The 22,432-nt window shown below is 54.9% G+C and overlaps 1 protein-coding gene across 5 annotated transcripts in view; it reads right to left on the bottom strand.

Moving 5' to 3' along the window:
* Positions 1–4,522: 4,522 nt before the first annotated feature.
* The window catches only part of NOL4L (nucleolar protein 4 like), a 142,870-nt gene continuing 124,960 nt past the window's right edge, over positions 4,523–22,432 (bottom strand). For 3 of the 5 annotated variants that reach the window (XM_032142171.2, XM_058432875.1, XM_032142172.2), the window contains 6 exons: positions 17,582–17,859; positions 15,040–15,225; positions 14,768–14,959; positions 14,350–14,472; positions 13,702–13,903; positions 4,523–9,258 (listed from right to left, as the gene is read on the bottom strand). In XM_032142171.2, the coding sequence (XP_031998062.1) occupies positions 9,038–9,258; positions 13,702–13,903; positions 14,350–14,472; positions 14,768–14,959; positions 15,040–15,225; positions 17,582–17,859 (1,202 nt within the window). In that variant the 3' untranslated portion in view covers positions 4,523–9,037. Of the gene's footprint in view, positions 9,259–12,966; positions 13,044–13,701; positions 13,904–14,349; positions 14,473–14,767; positions 14,960–15,039; positions 15,226–17,581; positions 17,860–22,432 lie in introns of all 5 variants that reach the window. The other 2 variants (XM_058432876.1, XM_058432874.1) reach the window with 2 other exon arrangements.

Below are 22,432 nucleotides of genomic sequence, written 5' to 3'. Positions count from 1 at the left end.
CACCTGTTGTCAGAGCCACTGAGTGCTGTGCTGCTCGACGTGAGGGTGAAATGATTGACTTGTGACCTGCCAGGTTGCCTGATGCCCTGTCGGGTCACCGGCTGGACCTGCTGCAGCCTGCAGAGCCACAGTCAGCCTGCCCACACGCCACCGAGCAAACGCATCTTGCTTTTCACATCTCTCCTACAGTCTTAATGGCTGCTCGCTGCCATATGTGACAAATCACCACCACCAGTGTTAAGTGCTTCTGGATTCATGGGTGAATTCCCTGGGCAGCCCCCAGGAAGGCCTTCCAGATCTGGCTCCAGGGTTACCACCTGTCACAGCAATACCTGGGACCATGCTCTCCTGGGACTGTGAGGCTCCTTTTGACGTACTTTTGACATCAGGCAGGTTTGGGAAGAATCAAAGCCATGCCTGCTCCTGCCTCTCTCCCAACATGTTTCCAGCAAGTAGATGCCCCTGTGTGTGTTTTTCCCTTGCCTTGTTTCCTGCCTTATATCTTGTATTTCGACTTATTACAGAGTTGAGGGTTCTTGCTTAATTTAGGTCAAGTATCAAATTTGTATGACTTCAAGTCTTATTTTATCTGAAAGGTTTTTTTCTCATTTGATCTGATGTGGCATTTTCGTCATCTGAAGCATGAGTGACAAGTTGGGAATGATGTGGTGATTTAGAATGCAGTATTGGCCAAGTCCAAGTTGTCAACTTAAGCGTCTGTTTACCAAAGACCGGGAACAGGGGCCCAAGCATGTCCAGTCCTCTTCTTCCCTCTGCTGGAACCTTTGGGGACACTCAAGGGTACAGTTTGACACTGATCTGGTCCATGGGGCTGCCCAGAGAAAGCACTGCTTCTGTATGTCTCTTGTGGTATTGGAACAATAAACCCATACAACCTGCAGTTGTGGTCTCAGTCATCTGTGGCTGCCTCACTGGTGTGGGAAGGTCAGCTGGAGTGCTGAGCTGGAAGGGAAGGGGTAGACGCCAGCTCTCCTCACCTTGGCTCTGGAGCTACTGTTCTTATACTTGGAGCTCTTCTTTTGGGAGGTTAGTCCAAAAGGAATGACTTGGCAGCTTCACTGGTCTTTAGCTGTTCATGACTTGGCGGACTTCACCACATAGACTGCAGTCAGCAATCTACTGAGAGCAATGAGAATGTTTCCCCTTGGGAGTGCGAGTCACAAACTGTGACATCCCTCTGCAGCAACTCGTCCAAACAGCTTCACTGAGCTTGAGGTTGCCAAGTGGCTTCCTAATGGTTAGGGGTCTTCTGTGGGAGGGTGACTAGCTCTGACCTTGGAAAACCTTAACCACAAGCACCTCTGGTGGCAGAGGAAGGTGCTGGCCCAGAGTGGGGTGTCTGATGCTAGTTGAGTGAGCCTGAGTAGATGACGTGCTTCAAGGATTGACTTCTTGATTGAGAAGTCCTCAGACGTCTCTAGAGTACGTAAATACATTGACTTTGTGCTTATCAGAAATAATTTTATTCGTATATAAATAAGCCAAAAGCGCAAAATGATGGAAGTTTAAACATATATTCCTTAATTTTTTCCTGTGAGTTGGAGGAAAAACTTTGTGGTGGGATATCCTTTGGGGAGTTCAAGCTGCCATTTTGTATTGCTGTCGTTTGATCGACATGCAGTTTTGAGAATTGATGGTTCAGAGGCCCTGTGGTGACTGAGCAACTGCCTGGTGGTGGTGATATGTCCTTGTGTCACAGAATCCGTTTGCCCACTTATGTCTGCAGGAGCTCAGAATGAGCTCAGAATGCATTACGGTCCCAGATCGGGACCTTCCAATGCCTGTTGCCTCTCCTCAGGGAGGCAGAATAGTGTAGTGAGTTCTTAGAGTACAGCCTCTGCGACGTGCCAGCTCTGTGTTCTTGGGCCATGTTATTCAACCAGGCCCCCAACTCTCATCTGTGAATGGGTGTAATAGTTCCTACTTCCTGAGGTTGTTAGTGCCTGCCACCTAGCACATAATGACTATTAGTTCACAGCAGGCCAAGACAATTGTTAGATGAACTTATAGTAGAAATTTATACAGCTACTGCCACCTACTTCACTCTTGCTCCAGAAAGGAGCTGTCAGGATGTAGGCCTTGTGCCCACTGTGCTGAGGGGTGATGCAGGCTGTGAAGTCACTTTGGACCCTGGCTTTTGGTCTCAGGCCACAGACCTGACCAAAGGTTGAGTGTAGTCCTGAGTTTAGACTGAATATTTGGTCAGGAAGGCTTATTTTGCTTATGGTCCAAAGGACAAGGGAAATAATGTTTCAGAATACAAGAAGAATGGTACTGGCCTGGCAAGGTGTCATTTATTTGCTGTCCAGCCTGCTGTAAGACTGTGTTAAAGGGGTGTGTGCATATGTGTGCATGCTAAATAGAGCCGCCTGCATCCATCAGGGGTCTTGATGGCCAAAGCATCTGCCTGCCCTGTCTGCCTGAGAGGAGGGGACCCAGGCTGTGTTGCCCTCATGTGTGGGTGTTGTTTGAAGCCATGGAAGGGGCAGGATGTGGAACTTTGGAGATTGCTCCAAAATTGGACAACACCCCCATGCTTCCTCTTGTCTCTGGTCAATTTGAAAGCCTAAAATGAACATCTCTACTGCAAGCCATAGACGAACGCCCTGTGAGAACAACAGTTGTCAGTGCTGTGTTACCTGATATGGGTGAGTCTTAACCTTTTTTTGGGAACTCTCCCCCCATGGAATGCACATACAAAGTTTTTGGGGGTTTTTTTTTTTTGCAGACTCTCACTCTCTTCAGGCTAGAGTGCAGTGGCGTGATCATAGCTCACTGTAACCTCGAACTCCTGAGCTCCAGTGATCCTTCCACCTCATCCTCCCAAGTAGCTCAGGCTACAGGCACGTGCCACCACACCCAGCTAATATTAAAATTTTTTGTAGAGACTGTTGCCCAGACTAGTGTTGAACTCCTGGCCTCAAGCGATCTTCCCGCCAGCACACCTGGCCTCACAAAGTTTTGCATACTGTGTCAGGATTTACCGGCTCCTTAGGCAGCTGGCACCCTTTGTTTAAGAACCACTGGCTGAGAATAAACCTAATAAAATCTGTGTTTATACAGAAGATCAATTAAGGGAAGATAGGATTTTGCAAAGATTCTTCTTGCAAAGAAATGTAACTACTAAGCTTCCCTAGTGCATTTTAAGTTGGAAAAATAGCATATGCATGTTTTCCTGTTTTTCATAAAGGGAGGTTTGCCTGTTTTGTCATTGAATACATTTTAGTTCACTCTTCTGAGGGGACATTCCCATTTGATGAAGTCTTTTATCCACTGTTAACAACAGTGGTGTGGAACCCCATTTAAAGAAGCTAGACTAGAATAAGGTAGCACTTTTCTGCCCTCAGGCAGTTTCTCCTGGGAATCTCAGTGCTCTGGTGGACTGCAGTATTTCCTGTGGAAGGAGGTAAGTGTGTGCGGGGCTGGCCAGCAGGCCAGCGGGGTCCGTGTTCTGGAGCTGTTATCCCAGGTTGTAGGTTTCTGATAGTCTTAATAGTTTGAGGAGTCTCAGTGGTGATCATTTTAGGCAGGAGAAGGAATTTCTGTGGTATTAACTGAGGATTTGCTGCCCCTCAGCAAAAGGAAAGTGTCAAGGGAGGTGTCAAGGGCCGTCGTCTTCTGTCTCTCAGTGAGTCTCAGCCCCCAAAATCACGCCCTTCTCCATTTTATATATTTGGCTACTGCATAGAATTTCTATGAGAAAAAGGATTCTTATGTCGTTATTTAAAAATCAAGGTTTTAATAAGAACTGCCATAAATATGTGTGTGTGTGTATATATATATATATATATACACACACACAATTTTAGCAGTCAAATGTATGCTTTTAACATGCCTAAAGTTGTTTTTAAATCCATGATCACGTTTGTTCCCAGCCATATTCTTACAATTTTTCCTTAAAGCTTAACCTAAACCATACATACAGGATGAAAAAACATTAGCACAAATAAGTATCTTTGGGAAAAGCAGCCCTTTTGTTTCCTTCACGGTGGGATCCAGGGTTTTGCATAGAATGGAAAGTTCAGCACTGAAGGTTCAGAACCAGGGATCATGTTTGCTCAGTTTTCCAGATTAGCGCTTAGGGATTGTTAGGAGAATTTGGTTTCAGTCAGTTGCCCATGTGCTAGGGTGAGAGGTTGTGGAAAAGCAAGTTTTTTGCTGGTCACTGAATTTCAGCAAGGCATGTACCCCGTGTGCCTCTGTGTCTGCACGTGGCAGATAAGGGGGCTGAGATTTAAAACAGTGCATGAGAGTTCTGCCTGTGCTCAGCAGCTGAAGGGCACCTGGGAAAGGTTCATTTCCTTCCCTAACAGATGAGGTGCTGGAATCAACAGGTTTATTTGTTCTAGAAAATGTACTGAGGACCTTCTGTGTGCCATATTATTGGCTAGGAAAAGGTGGAATCTACTAGTAGAAAGATGTTTCGGTGCCCAACTAGATGAGGAAGGATGAGAAGTGGCAGGTAGTGCTGCTGTTGATAGGACACAGTGGAAGCAGAGCATTCCGTTTGTTGTTCAGTGTTTATTAAGTAGATTCAGTCTTATATATGATATACAGATTCAAAAGGAAAAGGATTCCACATACTTAAGAAATCAGTGCATTTAGCAAGTAATACCATGGAGATAACAGCTCGATTAACAGCTCATTGGTCTTTTGTTAAGTGAGGGAGAGAGGGAGTCGGCCTGTGCTAGTCATTCCACAAACAAAACAGAATTTAGTCGCATCACGTAGAGAAGACACATTCTAAGAATTAAAATATTAAGCCACATTTACTGGTAAAACTCACTATATAGAACACAAATAATTTTTATAGAGAGCATTGAGGAGGAAGTCCTCACCTGCTTAGAAGAGCCACGTTAAGTTGCATAGGTGCATATCTGTAAAAATATAATTTAGAGGTGAAGCCATTGATTAATAGAGTCACCTTTAAAAGTTGGTGCCATCCACTGTTTGCCTTAAGTGCTTACTATCTAGAGCCCTGTGCCCCTCCCCGGAGGTGGGACCTCATGAAGGAGCTGCCCCCAGAGGAACCCTGAAGAAATGGCTTGTACTATCTGCACTGAAAGTCTTAAATCTCATCTCAGATATGGAGCTCCTACTCTTCCAAAACATGTCTAAATTACGCCAGAGGGCTAAAGACCTCTTGTGTTGTCCCTAAATCCTGGTTGGCTTGATCCTGAAGGCCACATGAGTCATTCTGACCTTCCCACTCCCAGGCTGCCCAGGGAAGAACTACATTCATCCCACAGCTCTGCAGCAAAGTCCTGCCTTCCCTTTTCCTCTGTCCATGCAGTTACCCACCAGCAGCCAATAGGAGGTCTCTCTTCTGACTCCTTCTCCTAAATAGACCACATAATCGAGGCATATGGGCCATGTACCAGGTGGAAGGTGTTTTTCAGCCAATCTGAGTTCTACGTGGTGTAGGTTTTTTGTTGTATTTTTAGGTGGAAACGTAGGTAAAAAGTGAGAGGTTTTTGTTTGTGGCTTTGCTAAGCAGATGAGCTTAGTGAGGTGCATCTTCCTCCTCAAGAGCAAGTCTTGCAGAACACACAGGGACTGGGGGCATCTGTACATGTAAACAGTACACTTTCACTGAGTCCAAAATTAGGAGCAAAAATACAAAGGTTCACATTGGTCTTAGGTAGATACAGGCGAAAAAGAATTGAGCTGTTTAGCTCAGAAACAACAAAAACAAAGTTTCTAAAGCACCACTAAATTATATAAAAATCAGACCATGGACGGATTGAAACTGGTATTCTGGTGAAATACTTTACTATTTTGTAAAAAGTTTTACAAAAAATTACAAATTAAAAGTATCAACCCTCTGAGTTCAAAGCAGCATTTTGAAAATGAACTGGTAGTTAATCCTGCAACCACCCTTGGAGTTGTAAGTGGCCCTTGGGAATAGGGATGGATGGGTTCCACCTGTTTGAAATCCTCGAAAACCCTCCTAACTCCCTGCCTGTCCCCCTCCCCGTCAGCACTGTCCTTGGGAATAAACTGTCCTTTGTAAGAGTGGTGACGGTAAGATGAATTTCAGATGGGTTACACACACTATCACTTGCCTACCTGATGATCCACCACTAAGACCAATGCCCACTTCTGTGATGCTACCCTTGTGGGATTAGCCCCCTGCAAAGACTCTGGAATTGGAGTATCCTACTTCTGCATTTCCTTTTTAACTTAGCATCCCAAATGATTACTTTGTGCCCTGAGGCCCTTCAGAAGATTTTTAAATGGCTGTGGGACAGGGCTTTGGGGGCTCCTTTGGGAGAAGACAGTCCCTCTGGTGAGGGTGAGACAGCAGCGAGCTTAGTTCATCAGAACCAGCTCTTTGGTGCCCTCCAAGTCAGGAGTAGGGGGAAGGGGTTGAAGCTGCATCTTTTAAAACAAAAGCAAAACAGAACAAGTTCCCTGACTGAGCCAGCTAAATGGAATCCTGTTTCCATGCAGAAACTTGCTCCTGATTCTGCCGTCTCCAGGGCTTCAGGTGTAGTTTCACTGGGAAGGAGGAGCCCACCCAAGAGGTGGGGTCGACATGATGAAATCCATTGCCCTGGAGGGTCCTGGGAGGCCCAGTGGACTTTAACAACATATTCTTTCCTTTCTCTTGAAAACACATTGAACCTACGCTCTTGCCGCAGTACTAAGGCAGGCTGGAGGGTGGTCAGTTCCAACAGCTTGAACTCAGAAAAACGTGACTTCAAACTGTAACTTATGCTGATCTTTAGATCTAATCCTTGTGTGGGTAGGGGGAGGGAGCCCCTTCCCCAGTCTTTCTCACTCCTGTCTGCCAAGAAATGCAAACGGTTCATGTCTAGCTTGGGTACTGCCTCTGGGACAAGTGACATGTTAAGTAACTGATACCAGGAATTCTAGGGTGGCGATTGTCTCTGCCAGGTTTTAACATTAAGATTTTCACAAATTGCCTGGGGTAACATTTTGCAAAAGATCTTACTGATTACTTTGTAGTATTGTTCACACACAAAAATAAATATTTACACGAATTCAAATGTTGAGGGGAGTAGTACTGAGCAGGTGGGGCTGGATGTGTGGATGGCTGGGGTGTGGGAGAGGCCTTGGGCACTGGAGGTTGTGCTGTGCTAAGGGTGAGTCTCAGGTGTCCTGGCCCTGACCAGAGGCCTGGGGATTGGTCAGATGGAAGGCAGAGGTGGTGTGGCTGGATGGGGTGTTGGAGGCCACTTGAGAGATAACGACCACCCCTAACCGCTAGGGGCCGGAAGTAAGCACGGGGTGGGCACCCTACCTTTCAGAGTTCTGGACCTGAGGCAGGATGGGGCATCCTCACTGGTGCCCCCTCCCCATCCCTCCTTGTGGGGAGTCTGCCACAGTGCTAGGAGGCAGTGGCCACAGCTGCAACAGGCAATTGGCTGCAGAAAAGCTGGTTTGCGAAGGGGTGCCTGTTCTGGGAGCGAGTGGCTCTCCGTGGCCATCCTAGGATCCACTCGGCCCTGGCTCCCCTGGGGCCTCTCTGCTCTGAGGGAGGAAAGGCAACAGAGGGCTTCTGCCAGCTCTGGGCAGGGGCGGGCAGCAGAGAGCTGCTGTCATGGCTACGGAGTGTTGCATGGAGAGGCCCTTGGGGGCCTGCTGAGGTCTGGGCGAATCCCTGGTTTAGCAGCACTGGTAGGTATTGCACTGAGCAAGAGGAAGTGCCTATCAGGGAGGAAGGAAACCAGGCCAGCTTTTTCTTTTTGCCCTTTTTCACACTCCAGGGATTATGGGTTTCTTCCAGGACTGGCCCCTCCAGAAGGGCTGGTCTTAGGAGAACCCAAGTGGCTCCTCCACTTCCACTGATCCCTTTACTCCAAACATGGCGCAAGGGGATGGGAGCTACAGTCCGCCCTGGAACTCACAGCTGCCTGACAGCCGAGGCTCACCCTGAAGAAGTGGCCCCTCTTGGCAGGAGTCTGTGGCAGGAGTCTGCGGGCCCAGGCCTGTGCACAGAAGTTCAGACCTGGCTCCTGGCAGCGGGGTGTGAGGGCAAGGGCCCTGCCAACCGGCTGCCATCTCCCAGCAGTCCGTCCTGTCAAGCAGCTGAGGGCCAGAGCTGGAGGACTGCAGTGGCTGGTTAGGGACAGGACGCTCTCTGGGTTCCAGCTCCTGGACACCCAGTCTGGACTTACCTCCCAGGCAGACACATTGTGTTGGGGAGTTGGGGTGACAGCTGTTCAGAACAGGCTCAGGGCACATCCTGGAAAAAGCCCACGCTGGAGTGTGAGGTAGAATACAGGTGACCATGGACTGGGGCTTCTGTAGAATGGGGTCAGGGTGCCTCTTTTGTTTTGCTTTGCCATGGGTGCGGGTGAGGTCCTCCTGCTTGGTGCCTAGGGAGGTGCCTGGTGGTGTCCCTGTGGCAGCACTGGGATCTGCAACAGGATGGCCTGGCCAAGGGATAGCAGCCACAGGGTGCGCCAGGCACGCAGAGGAACAGCCAGCCTGGCACCCGCCCTGCCCCTACTGGCCCCAGCCCACATCAGTGTAGTGATATGGAATGTTAGGTATGGGGATACATCCTTCTGATCAGACAGACACAGACTAGCAATCTGTACAAACACAAAAGAATCCATTTTCAGAAAAATAAATTACTAAGGGGAGAGGAAGAAAGGGTCCACTTTGTTTTTCTCAATAAATATGCAATTCTGCTCACCTAAGACTTGAAAGGTAATTATCTGGGGGTGGGATTCTAACATCAGGGTCCACGAAGGTGATTCTAAACAGAGCTGCAGCCCCAGCGCCTTGTCAGGGGAGCCCCCAACCCTTCCAGAGCTGCCCCGTTGGCCTCTTCCAAGCAGGTCAGAGCACCCGTGTGGTGAGATTCCAAAAAAAAAAGTGTCCTTGTGCCCAAAGTCTCAGGTGCTTGGAGTGTGGCTAGAAACAGCTCTTTTGGATCCCACCTCTTTCAAAAACAAAATGTACCAACTGGTGAGGCAGGAAGCCGGGTCCAGGCTGGGATAGCCTCCTTCCCTAGGGCAGTGCGCTCCAGGTGCCAGTGGGGTCAGTTCTGCTGTAGGATGAGGTTTTCCAGTTCATCTGCAGAGCGCAGCAGGAAGGCAGCAGACTCCCGGTAGCCCGCGATGAGCTGCCGCACGGCGCTGATCTCTGTGGGGCTGAGCTGAGCGGTGGGCACGGGCCTGCTGGTGCTGGTGCTGGAGGGGGTGGGCGTGGGGGTGGTGGAGGTGGTAGAGGCCCCGCCTTTCATGCTGAGGTCCGTGGGCCCTGTGGAGAGGGAAGTAGGGTGAGACTGGAGCAGCCACCCTGCCTGGCATCTGGGAGGTGTACCTTCCTTGGCGCTGTCATAACCTATGGCCCAGTGCCCACTGTGAGTTGGGCACTGGAGTCCGTGGCTCTGGTCCATCTCCCTGATGGCTCTATCCCTAGTGCTTAGAATGGGCCTGCGGATGACAGGGTTCTCAGAGAATCCTCAGGATGATCTTGCAAAGATCTGGTTTTAGGTGAGGAAGAGGAGGCCTTGGGGCAAAGGAACTCCTAAGATCTGCCTCTCCTCAGTGTGGTGAGCAGAGCTTGGGAATGGGAAATACTACTTCCATTGAGGAACTGTGGGACAAGTGCTAAAAGAAAGCCTCTGCCAGCATTCCTAAAGGAGCAGCACCCATCTGTGTGCTCTTCCTCAGCCCAGACATCGAGGCTGGAAGGGGAGCTGGTGTGCAGGAGACTGCAGGTAGGCAAGGGCCCAACACACCTGAGAGATGCGTGTGGGGAAAGCCCAGGAGGAGTTGAGAGTCGAGCCACAAAAGGCCAGGAGAAGAAACATCTGTGTACCCAGACAAGAAAGGGGCTTCTGTCCAGCTGGAGAGAGGCCAGCTGCCCCGGTTGTCTGGGGGAAGAGGTACAGGCCAGACCGGCCAGGCCATAACTGCAGGTCCCCCAGGAGGGACCATGGCAGCCAGTGGATGGAGGAAGGGGCTGGGTGTGTGAAGCCTCTTTCTGCTAAGCCTCAGCACCTCAAACCCCCCCTCCTGGGAGGAGTCCTGTGCCTAAGTGAGGTGAAGGGTTCATGCTGCTGGGATACGAGGGAGTGTGGGCCGGAACCATCAGGACAAGACTCAGACTCGCTTCTGGAGAAACTGCCTGCCCTTTGTCCTCGGATGATGATGGCAAAGAGGGAGCCTGCCATCTTTTAAAACACACTAGGGGTGTGTGTGTTGGGGAGGGGACTGCCAGGCCTTGTCCTCTCTTGGCCTTTCCCAAGAAGCTCCTGGCTTTAGAGTCGGGCAAGTGTGGATTCAGGTCCTGCCCTGCTACTTCATTGGCAAATTCTTTAACTTCTCTGGGCCTCAGAGCCCTCATCTGCCAAAACTAGGCGGCTCCTGTGAGCAGAAGCTGAGATGCCAGTTGTTGAGCAGAAGCTGAGATGCCAGTTGTGAAACACTCAGCACAGGCTGAGGCTCCTTCTCAGCCAGCAGGAGGCCTGACTGCCTAGACTGGCCCAGTAGGGAAGGGCTTCCAAACAGGTTTCAGGGCTTTCTGAATGGGCTCCCAGGAGACCTGGAAGCTCCTGGAATTTGAAAAGCATTCTGCAAGGTGTTCAGCCAAGAAACAGCCAAAGAAGAGAGAATCTGGGCAGGTGCGGGCAGAGCTGCCGCTTCCCCTGGGAAGCCTTCTCTGATGCAGCCAGGTCAGCTTCTCTGTTCTCTGCCCTCCCCCTGGAGTCCCTTCCCCACAGCTTTATCTTCCACGGGGGTGTGAGGCTCCCCCAACTACCCTGAAGGTTCTGATGGCCACATTCGCTCATGATTGCGTCTCCATGGCAGTTTTTATGCTGCTATGAAGAGAGATGGACAAGCTCTTGGCACGGGAGGTATCCAGACTGGAAGTAACATCTTGGGATAAACTATGGAAACCTGACTGCTGCTAAAAGGAAGCTGGTGCAGCCCCCAAATGGGGAAGGAAGCTGGAGTCTAAGATGGGACAGTTTGTCACATGGGGTTATTTCCTCTCCGGCCAGAGAATGTGGACACCAAGGAGGAGGTCCTAGGAACTATTTTCTAAACAGTGTCCTTGGAATTGAGAGTTAAGGAAACAGTTGAGTCTGTTAAAATCAAACACGGGGAAGGGGTTGGGGCTGTGTCTGGAAACAGCAGCCAAACAGGTGACCGACTCCCAAGGTGTTGTCACAATGCGGGACTAAGAAGCTTGGAACAGGAGTACCTCTGCTAACTTCTGGATATTGCAGGGGCTGGACCCAGAGGGATGGGGAGGAGAGGGTCTGGTTCCCTCTAGGGTGGTTCCGGTCCCCTCTGCATCATGCTTGGGAGTGGCCAGAGCCTCCTGGCATAGTCAACATGAGCAGTGGCCCCGGTTCCTTTCTTTTCTCCTCTCCCCAAGTGCTATCCTGTTCATGCCTGTGCTCAGAGCTTCCTCCCTTCTCTCCTGGGCTGTAGCTGAGGCTTGGAAAGGAGAAGGTCCCTGTTTCCTGCAGCCGATCTGATCTGGAGACATCTCCATGCAGACTCTGGTTACAGGCAGATGCTCAGGTTGCCGAGTGACTGCCGTATGGTGGGTAGAGGGATAGGAGTGAGCATGAGTTACCCAGCACCCCAGGCAAGACAGGCCCAGCCTGATTCTATCTAAGCTGATTTGCATCCCCAGATGACAACGTAATGAGCAAAGTGAGGAGCTCTGAGCCATTAATACGACTGCCCGGCCGAGGTACCAAACTGATTGAACAATCACTTGAAAGGCTGAGGCTGGGGAGGCCAGTGGGGCTGGGTGGCCCTGCGACCATGCGGCTGCCTGTCGCCTTCCTTCAACTGCTGGAGGATTTAAACAATGTTCTTCAAATGAGGTACTAGTGCTCCAGGACAGGTGCTGCCCCAGGCAAGGAGGTAAATGACCAGATTTCTGCTTCAGTGGCCTTCCCACCCACCATGAAGGAACCAGGGTATTCACAGATGGGAGACTTAGACCCCAGGATGCACAAGGGCAGAGCCAGCTGCCTCCCTGGAAGAATCATCCTCTGGCTGCTGTTTGTGCCTCTTGGGCAGGTGTGAACGGACAGGCATGAAGCAGGCTCAGCCCCACCATGAGAGGCCCTTAGGAGGGTCAGGGGAACTTGGCAGTCGCAGCCCTGAGATAGGTCATGCTGGGTGGACACCAGGTAGAGGCTTGTCACCATCGCCTGCTGCTAAGAGGGAGCAGGCCCCAGACCACCCTCACCTCACCTGCTGGGCCCCAGACCCCCATGTGTAGGGAGGGCAGAGCTTTTCTTCCTGGAATGAAAGGAGCCCGCCTAGGACAGCCACTCCACCTCTCACCATGCTGCCCACTCTGGCCTTAGCTTCAGGGATTAGGGCCAGGCGGCCTCTTATTTTAGGTTAAGAGGCATTAGGAAGGGATGAGGAGTTAAGCCCAGGCAGGAATCTTCCAGGGACCTGCATACACTTCCTGGTTCTGGGGGGTGGGGGGTCAAGGCGAGTGGAGGCAGCCTGGGCTTCCTGCCATGGGTGGGGACTAGCTCTCTCCCTTGCTGCCCAGGAACAGTGAGGGGTCTCCTGCAGCCAAGGACGGGGGCTTAGGGAATCCTCAGGCATATTCAGCCAAGACCTTGCACCAGGGTTTCCCCAGCTTACAGGTGGCACCTTTCTCCAACCTACTCAAGTTCCTCAATTCCTCCCTTCATTCCCTGGCTTCTGAACGACCCCCAAAGCACGCGGCTTCTGCCTCCTGCTCTCCCCATTCAAAGCTTCTTACAAGGGCAGACAGAATGACACAGACCACACAATTCACAGCCCTTCTGTGCTTAAAACCTAGCAGGGGCTCCTTCTGCACACACAACACAACCCGAGTGCCTGGCCCAAGAGGTCCTGTGACCCACCAGGCTGATCCCACTCCTCCCCTGCTTCCCTTGGCCTCACAGTAAAGGGGTCTGAGGTTCCCCACTCCAGTTCGTGCTCACGGCAGCACCTGACTCCATGAGGAAGCCTCTGTCTCTTCGGGGGCTGTCTCCTCTAATGGTCTGTGCCCCATCTGCGCAGAGTAGCCTGGGAAGTTACCGGAAAAGCACCTACTGAATCACCCAGCTACAGGAGCGGAGCGAGGGAGCAGGTGTGCACCATCACCCCGGGTGTCTCAGATGTAGGCTCCATGAGTGCAGGGGCAAGAACGGAGGCCCAGCACCCAGGTGAGAAACGCTTTCACCTCACAAGGCCGGCCCTGAGCGGAGGCCTGGGGAGGGAGCCGCCCTGCAGGCCAGCGGGGCCACAGCTGGGCCGGGCCAGCAGCTGTCTCACTGAGCCTCGGTCGCTGTGGGTGAGATGGGGCTGTGGAGATTCAACTCAGGTCAAGAACAGGCCCTTGGCTGGGACTCCGCACCCACAGGGGCCCTGGGGGAGTGGAACTAGTGAGAGGCGCTGGTAGTGAAGGTGGGAAGTGTTGGAGTAAGCGTCACTGGCGGTGAGAAGGGGGCGGTAGGTTTTTGCTTTAACCAACTAAGTCTCCTTCGCCTTCCAATCTAAGGACCAGCTAAGACGATGAAGTGGGAGGGTGCCAGAGCCGCCCCTCCTGCTCCCTATGCTGTGAGGCAGCCCCTTTCCATCACTGGCCTCTGCTTCCCTCTACCCTTTCCCCTGCCCAGGGCTGCTCTGCAGACCCAGCTGGGTGCTGGTCAGGGAGCCAGAGCCCAGGCCTCCCCCGACTCACCATTACTGTGGTTTCCTGTTTGGAGGGAGGCAGGGGGCTGCAGGTTGCTGCTCAAGGCCCCGTACCCGCGGTAACTGTAGTTGAGGCCGCCATTGGCGTACACAGGGTCCTGGGAGTAGGAGGAGGCTGGCAGTGAGTAGGTGGAGTGGGTGATGGCTGTGGAGTCCCGCGAGTGCTGCTTGTCCAGGGCTATGGGCTCATCCTGCAGAGGGGAGAGGGGGGCGCTGGGGAAACCAAGGGGCAGCTGGCCCCAACTACCATCCCTGGACACAAGGTGGATAAATGCTGCGGCCCCAGGACTCTTGGGACCCAGTGCTGTGGTTTGACCTGTGGGATTCCATCTGTCCCCTCCCCCGGCCACTTTCCCCCCGGGGGCTTTCCCCAACTCTGCTCATCTGCCCGTCAGCATATTTGATCAGGGCCCTCTGATCTCCGGATGAAGTCCAGGCTTCCGTATGAGGTCTGAGGACCTCTGAGAACACCACACCTGACCTCCACCCACCTCCTCTCCTTGTCTTTGCCCTCCTGTTCCCCCTCTGCCCCTCTCCTGACTGCACCCATCACAGGTCCCTCAGTCCACACCCATATGAGGCCTGCCCTCCCTGGCTGCCCAGGAGCGGCCCCTGTAGTGGCTGCAGTGGCAGGTACCTGTGAGGACTGGTAGATCTCTAGACGCATCCGCTTGGCTGCCTTTCTCGTCTCGCTCTCACAGGCAGCTGCCAGGATGTTTTCTGCCATGGCCGAGGTCAGATGGGGTGGCGTGGGTCTGGTCTACAGGCAGAACGGGGATGGAGCTAGCATGGGGCTCATGGGGGCCCTGGGCTTGTGCAGAGACCCTGCCCTAGGGGTGGGTGGCACAGGGTGGGGTTTGGGCTCCAGCACCTCAGTCTACGGAGCTGTGTGACCTTTCTGGGCCTTAGTTCCCTCATTTGCAAACCAGGGATTATGGTACTTGCTTCCAGGGCTCCTGGGAAGACCCTGGGTGAGGGGCCCGGGCATCCTGGGAGTGTGGCAGGAGGTCAGTGGTGGTGCCGAGGGAAAGTGTGGGCCAGGGAGGGGGACTCACCATCTCCATGCCGTTCTTCTTCATGCGACGGCAGGACTTGAGGTACGTGCGGATGCGCTTGCGGGCCCGCTCCTGGAACTCGGGGAACTGCCGGCTGCAGGACTCGATGATGGCCTGGATCTTCTCCTTGGGCTGCTTGGAGATGGGCACCATGCGGTCCAGGTTCTCGTCCACAAAGAGACGCACAAACATCTGTGGAGACACGGGCCATGGGAAGGGCTGGCCCTGGCCTTGCCCCCATCCCACCCCACCTGTTTCCAGCCGGTGCTCACATTGAAGGCCTTAAGACGCTCAGGGTCCATGCCTTCAGAGTCGTTCATCTTGTCATTGTCCTCATGGTCATCGTGGTCATCGTCGTCATCATCTGCCGTCGGGGCCCGGCCCACTGTCAGGTCCTCAGGGCAGCCGCTGACCTCAGTCTTGATGGAATCGTAGCTCCCAGAGCTGTAGGGGGGGGACTAAAAGGAGGGCAAGAGGCACAGGGTTGGGCCAAGCAGCTGCTCATGCCCTTGCTGGGTCTCCTACAGGCGGTGAGCTTGGGGACCAGGGTGGCACGCATGCCCTGCTGCCACGAGAGCCACAGCTGCGAGGCCCTGAGCAAGTCACTCCCCTTTTCTGCTCCCTTCATCTGTGCAATGGGGACAGCAATGCTACCACCTCCCTCCCTGGGCTGCCGCAGGGAGGACCGACTGCAATAGTGTATGCAGAGACCTGACTCCTGGGGCTGCCGAGCGCTTAGGAGGGTGTCAGCTGTTTCCTCAGCAGAGGCCAACACCAGGACCTGCCATGTGTGCAGGGGAAAGGCAGACACGGAAAGGACTCCCACCACCCGCCAGCCTCTTCTTGTGCCAAGATATATTTTGGCTCTGGGGTTTTCCTCCCTGATCCCCAAGGGGCTGCAACCCCAAGTTGACAACCGAGCTGTCACCAAAGCAACGAGCATGCTGTCTGTCGGGAGGAGGAACAGATGGGCTGGGCGAGGTAGCCAGCCAAGGCGACAGGTCCATTAAGCAGGATGCGTTCTTGCAGCTCCTGAGCTGGCCTTCTCCTGTCTGCACCCCCACCAGGACAACACAGTGGCCCCTTGAGAATATGTGGGCAGAAAGGGAGAGGGAACCAGATCCAGCCTCCCCCAGCAGTCTTCCTGTCCTCCAGTAGAGAAGGGCTCCAGCCCTGTGCTCCCACCACGAGTTTCTCCCTGGACAAGCCCCTCACCCATCTCTCCTTAGAGGCAGCTCCCTCTTTTCCTCCATGCCTCCTCCATCTTCTCATCCTTCATGGCTCAGCTCCCACACCACCTGTCTCCTGCCCCTGCCTCGGGGCACTGCTCTGGGACGGCTGAGGACCAATGTTGCCTTTTGGAAAGTTTGTGCCTTCAATGTGTCCTAACTACTCATTCAGATCCTGACTGGCAGTAGCCTAGGGACACTGTCCCTGCCCTCAAGGAGGCTGGCATCTAGCAGGTAAGGCAGGCTCAGGGAGCAGGCGGCTGCATGGTCAGACCCTGTGATGTGGCAGCATGGCCATGGCACAGCCTGGAGGGGAACAGCACTCACTGAGGAGCAAATCCAGGAAGAAGTGCATTACCTGGCACCTGGTCCCACAGCACAACCCCTGCCAGGCCTCTCTCCCTGGGAACAGGCCCGCAGGGGTTGGTCCCCTAGGGACACTGGCTTGGTGCCTGTCTCTTCATCCACATACAGACTTGGATGGGGGCAGGATGCCGAGGGACCCTGCTGGCTACCATAACTGGCCGTGCGGCCCCAGGCAAGCCACATACCCACACCACTCAGCCAAGCCCTGAGCCAGGGCCAGGGCAGACAGATGGAGAAAAGACTAAGATAGGAGCTGCTGGTGGCGTTCCTGCTCTCATCTCACTTCCTTGGGCCCCCCATGTACCCTGTGGCCACAGTGGCAATGGCTGCTGAACACAACTCACCCCCTCCATGGAACAGCAGCTATGCCTGTCCCTTGGACCCAGGCAAAGCCTGCTCTGGCCAGAACCTGTTCCCAGCCACCTGCGCTAGACACATAGCAACAACTCAGCACTGAGCCCACGGTACAGAATGTCCCCATGAGACATTCCAACTGAGGCAGGCACTAGCACCTACTCCACTCTCTCTGCAGAAGAGAAAACAGGCCCAGGGAGGAAGAAGAACCTGTCCAGAGGTGTAAGCTCCAGGAAGGCACCTCTGGCCCCTGGGCCCAGGTTGGAGAAGAGGCACTACTGCAGGAAACCTTAGTGGCCCGGAGGCAGCTTGTGGAAGTGTGGGGGAGGCCCCAGGAAGCAGGGGGGAAGCCCACTGGTAGGGGTACCTACTGTGCCCACCCTTACCACCGTCCATCAGCCTGGTCAAAAGAGGAGTTCCACTGCCCACATCCCTGGGCCCTCGCCCTTTTTTTGCACGACCTATAAAATGGGGACAGGCACGCAGAGAAACCAGGCAGTGGGAGGCCTCATACCTGGCTGTGCCGAAAGTGGCCACTTGCTGTTTTCCACAGCAGATGCTGTTCTGGGGGAGGGGGATGGGTTGTGGGGATGCATATCCATCTAATACCTCTACCAAGGCAGGGGCCGTCAGCTCCACTTCACAGGCTCGGAGAAGGGGGCCTGGCTTGGGGGCACACTCCAAGCCATCTCCCATTCCAGAGCTTCACCAGGAACCCGATGGCATACCAGCCACAGCCACCACCCTGGCTTGGTGTCACACACATGGGCTGGCTCCAGCTAAGCTCTGGGCATATACAATTTCATTCTTGCCTCTCGACAGCCCTTTACAGAAAGAAATGGACTCAGCTCCCAGCCCCACACACCTCAGGGGTGGTCTTCACCCCGTATTTGACGCGGCTCCGCAGCCCGTCGGCACCGCAGCCATCGGAGGGGTAGGAGGGTGTGCCAAGTGCCGTGGCCGGCGGGAGCTTGTCACACAGGTTGATGGGCTGATCCTCAGCGGCCGTGGTGAAGTCCATGGGGGCCACGGCGCCGTTGCCATTCATCTCGGGGAAGGCAGGGTCGCCCTGCGTGCTGCTCGACGTGGATGGGTTCAGGGTGGAGGAGCCATTGCCGCTGCCACTCTCAGAGGAGGAGTCATCTGGAATGACAGGCCTGGGTGTGAGGCCCCATCCCAGGCACTGTGGCCACTGCAGCCACCTCGGAGTATCCCACCCTGTGTCCTCCTCATGAGTGTCCCTGGGTGGGGGTGAGTGCTGCTACCCCACCTCAGAGGCAACTTGCCCCAGCCCACAGCCTTAGCTGAGGCAGCCACAGGGTCCCCTCTGCCAGAATAGAGGGGCCATCAGGAGGGGAGTGGCCAGGCAGGGCTGTGCAGGGCATGGAGGGTCTTCCTGCACCCCAAACTCGCAAGCGTTATGTCCAGGCTTAAGGAAGGCCCAGCTCCAAGGGTTTGGGAGTGAGTGGCCTGCCAGAGGGCCCTGGAGACCCTCGAAGCCCGGCCAGGCTCTCCCTTCTCCCCAGCTCCCAGGACCGCACCTCCCACCCACCTGCTCCTGCTGCCGGGCACTGCCTTGCATCTTCGAGCTTTCAGAGCCCCTGCCCACAGTGGGCCCTCAAATGTTCCCTTCCTCTGCCCGAGGCAGGAAGGATGGCTCTACTGTGACCTCCAGCCCTTCACTCCCTCCTGCAAGCAAGCCCAGCCCAGCCCTGGCAGCCTAGGCACAGGCACGGTGGCCCCTGGATCCGCGCTCTGTGCAGGCCCCATGGCCTGGGACGTGCCAAGCCGGGACTGCAAGGTCTAGGGTCTGCACGCGGCCCCCAGTGGGCCTGCCCGGCGTCTCAGGGTGGGCGGCCCCGGCAAAGCACTGCGAGGGCGCCCCCTGCCGCGAAGAGCGCGGCACCGCCAGCCTGCGGGCGCCGGGGAGGAAACTTTAACCGGGGGACCAGGCAGTTCCAGATACATTCCAGGCCTCTCTGCGCACCCAGCCCCAGCCCCAGCCCCAGCCCCAGCCCCGGCCTCCTGCTTGCTCAGCTGAGACGGCAGAGGCTGAAGCTGCAGGGGAACTCCCGGGGTCACTGTCAGGTGAGCACCCGCGAGGGTCCCGGGGACGCACGGGTGACCCTGGAGGCTCCGCACCTGCACCCAGAGTGGGTGGGGGAGGGGTGGTCACAGCGAGCCCTGCCGCCCCTTCCCCCAGGCCAGGGTCACGCCGGACCCCACCCCCACCCTCCCAGCCGGCAGATTATGAAGATTTAGTCCCCGGTGCTGGGCACTGGGCACGCGCACCTCCAGAGCGTCCCCATGGCGACCGAGCGGCTCTAGTGCCCCAACCAATTGCTGGCCTCCCGGCTGCCCGGGGGCGGGTCCAGGCTGCCCATCATGCAGCCAGGCCGGGCAGAGGGGGATGGGAGGCCACGGCGGTGCAGTGCACCCCTCCCCCTCGGCTGCAGCAGGTCCCCTGGGCCAGGCGTCCTGTCCTCCTCCGGGCAGCCTAGCTTCATCACTCCCTCCATCCTCCCGCAGGGCGGCTCCGGGCTCTGCTCAAAGCCCGCCCATAGCTGCCCCTCACTGGCTGCATCCTCGGAGCCCTGGCCCACGCTGGCTGTCCCCAGGACCCCCACAGCCTACTTGCACCCAGTCTGGAGCGAACACATTCCCCAGCATTTTTACTGAGCACCTACTGAGCACTGGCCTGGAAACAAAGTAATGACTGCAACCAAGGTGCCAGACCTCCTGGGGGGCAGATGTGCCTTACTGAGCCTCGTGGGTAACAGGGAAGGTGAATTGTGAGAATGGGGGTGCCCACTGTCCTCCACCCGGGAACCAGACCAGCTCCTCATGCAGCCCCTACTGGCTGCTCTCCAGCGCCCAGGCCACCCACATCCCACCTGTGAGAGCCAGGCCTAATCCTCACTCCCCTGTCCCATGCTTTCCTGTAGCTGAGTAAGAGTCTGGCTCATGGCCACTGGCACTCTCAGTCCTGTGACCTCTGCAGTCCCCCAGCCCAGCCTCACTATCCTGTGCTGGGGCTCTGCAATCTGCCTGCCATGACACCTCCAGCTGAGCAGATGGCAGCCAGCCTTCAAGGTCTGCTTCCACACTGCCACCTCAGGCTGGGACTTTTCTCCACTGCCCCTAGGAAGGAGGCACTCACGCCTCCAACCCCAGCTTGCTGCCCGGCCCTGCCAGGGATCCTCATGCTCCCTTCCCCTGGCCCAGGGTCATCGTGAGGGCCATCTGCCCCACCAGGACAGACCCTGTCACCAGAGAAGCCCCTGCACCTGAGGACCAGGGGCCTCCACGAGGGACAGGGATGACACCCATACTGGCCGGTTACCCACGCTCCCATGAGCCGCAGGGGGCCCATCTTTCACCCACCTTGCAGGTGCGACTTCACATGCCGACACCACCCTCACAGGCCACTTGCTTGACCTTGGAGGGCCTTAGATTCCTCCTCTGGAAGGAGGGGCTGCTCCTCAGTGGGCATCATGCCTGGCACACAGTGAGCCAGTGGTCACTGCATTCATCACAGGCACGAGGTCCAAGGCTGGCTGCAGTGCCCCACCCTGCACAGGCCCAGAGGTGACATCCCATCGTTCCATCACCCACCTCCCGATCCGGTTTTCCCGAGAAGATGGACTTGCCCTCCCCAGGTGTGAGGTCCAGAGACACGCTGCTCAGGGTGCTCCTGGAGCCTCTACCAGGTCAGATGCCCGGCACGGGGGCCCAGACTCTCCAGCTACCAAGACCTTTGCCTCGGGGCTGTGCCCCCGGCTGCCTGGCTGGGGATCGACAGGCACTAGTGCCGGGGCAGAACCTCCCCTAACTGCACTCAGACGCCACCCTGGTCTGGCCAGGGAAGTGGTTGGGCGGGTAAGACCCGTAAGGCACCAGGTGCTAGGACCTCGTGTGGCCACGTGTTCCAAGCTGTTAGAAGAAACTAGAAATCTGCACCATTATGTAAACAGATTTTAAAATATTGGCGACTGATTTACATGGTTTACTTTTTTTTTTTTTTTTTTTTTTTTTTAGGTTCTTGCTCTGTTGCCCAGGCTGGAGTGCAGCGGTGCCTTTAGGGCTCACTGCAACTGCTGCCTCCTGGGCTGAAGCGATCTCCCCAGCAGCGCACACCACGATGCTTGGCTAATTTTTTTTTTTTTTTGAGATGGAGTTTCACTCTTGCTGCCCAGGCTGGAGTGCAATGGGGTGATCTTGGCTCACTGCAACCTCCGCCTCCCAGGTTCAAGTGATTCTCCTGCCTTCAGCCTCCCAAGTTGCTGGGATTACAGGCGCCCGCCACCATATTCAGCTAATTTTGTGTATTTTTAGTGGAGACAGGGTTTCACTATGTTGGCCAGGCTGGTCTCGAATTCGTGACCCCAGGCCTCCCAAAGTGCTGGGATTACAGGCATGAGCCACCGTGCCCAGCCTCGGCTAATTTTTAAAGTTTTCTTTTTTTGTAGAGAAGAGGTCTCACTATATTGCCCAGGCTGGTCTTGAACTCCCAAGGCTCAAGCCATCCTCCCACCTTGGCCTCTCAAAGTGCTGGGATGACAGGCGTGAGCCACTGCGCCCAACCCATTATTTATATTTTTAAAAACTTCGACAAGTAAATGGGTACACAAATGTGGTCTATTTATACGATGGAATAGTATCCAGCCATGAAAAGGAATGAAGTTTGGATAAGCACTGCAATGTGGATGATAAAAACACGAGGCTGTGGGAAACAGGCCAGACGGACAAGGATACCCAGTGATTCTACTTCTACGCAGCATCTGGAACAGGCAAATTCACAGAGACAGAAGGTACAGTGAGGCTCCATGGGCTGGGGGAACGGGCGGTTAGTACCTAAAGCGTGCAGAGTTTCTGTTGGGGGATGAACAAGCTGTGGAATAACGGTACTTCTGGAGTGTACACTTAAAAATGGCAAATTTCATGTCACACATTTTACCACACACAAAAAACCCAGACCAAAACCAGCCCCTTCGCCCTAGTTCATAGGCTCTATCTGCCATCATCTCATTTTCTCACGCCGCACATACAGAGCCTACTCAGAGGGACAACATGGATGGCAAAAGCCTGCCTTCCCCAGTGACACCAAGGTCTCGCCTACCCCCAGCTCCGCTCAGGCAGCCCCGGCATGCCAGCCCCCACCCCACACAGCTGCCCCCGCACGACATGCTCTGGGGGCTGCCTACAACCTGAGGCCCATGTTTTGCCGACTGGGGAGGCCACAGGTTTGAGCCGTGGAGTGGCTGGAAGAGGCTACTCCACCTTCTGGAGCCTCCGTTTCCTTTCAGAGTGGGTCCCACAGCCGTAAAACACAGTTCTAAGGTGCGGATGGTGCCCGAAACGGGGCAGGAGCTCAAAAGGAAAACCCGATTCCCTGCACACCACATTTTCTCACATCATAACTCACCCACTGCCGACACACAAGGCTCTCCCAGACTGCAACGGGGGCTTTTGGGGATCCCGGAGCCCAGCCTGTGACAATGTGAGGTGGGCCCAGTGAGAGGGTCACCGTGGGGATGGGGGCGACTGCCACCCTCAGAGCTCATGCTCCGGCAGCGACAAATCAATCCTGAGGGCTCCAGAGGAGACGGGGCTTCGAAGGGGTGTCACCAGCTTTCTGGCCCCTGAGCCATGGTCTCTTACTCTCGGCGACTCCTGCTCGCCCTTCTGTGCTAACCCGAGCACCACCACCTCAGGG

This window comes from Hylobates moloch, unplaced genomic scaffold (genome assembly GCF_009828535.3).
Source record: "Hylobates moloch isolate HMO894 unplaced genomic scaffold, HMol_V3 SCAFFOLD_21, whole genome shotgun sequence".
NCBI lineage: Eukaryota > Metazoa > Chordata > Mammalia > Primates > Hylobatidae > Hylobates > Hylobates moloch.
This window is presented reverse-complemented; position numbering and strand designations above follow the sequence as displayed.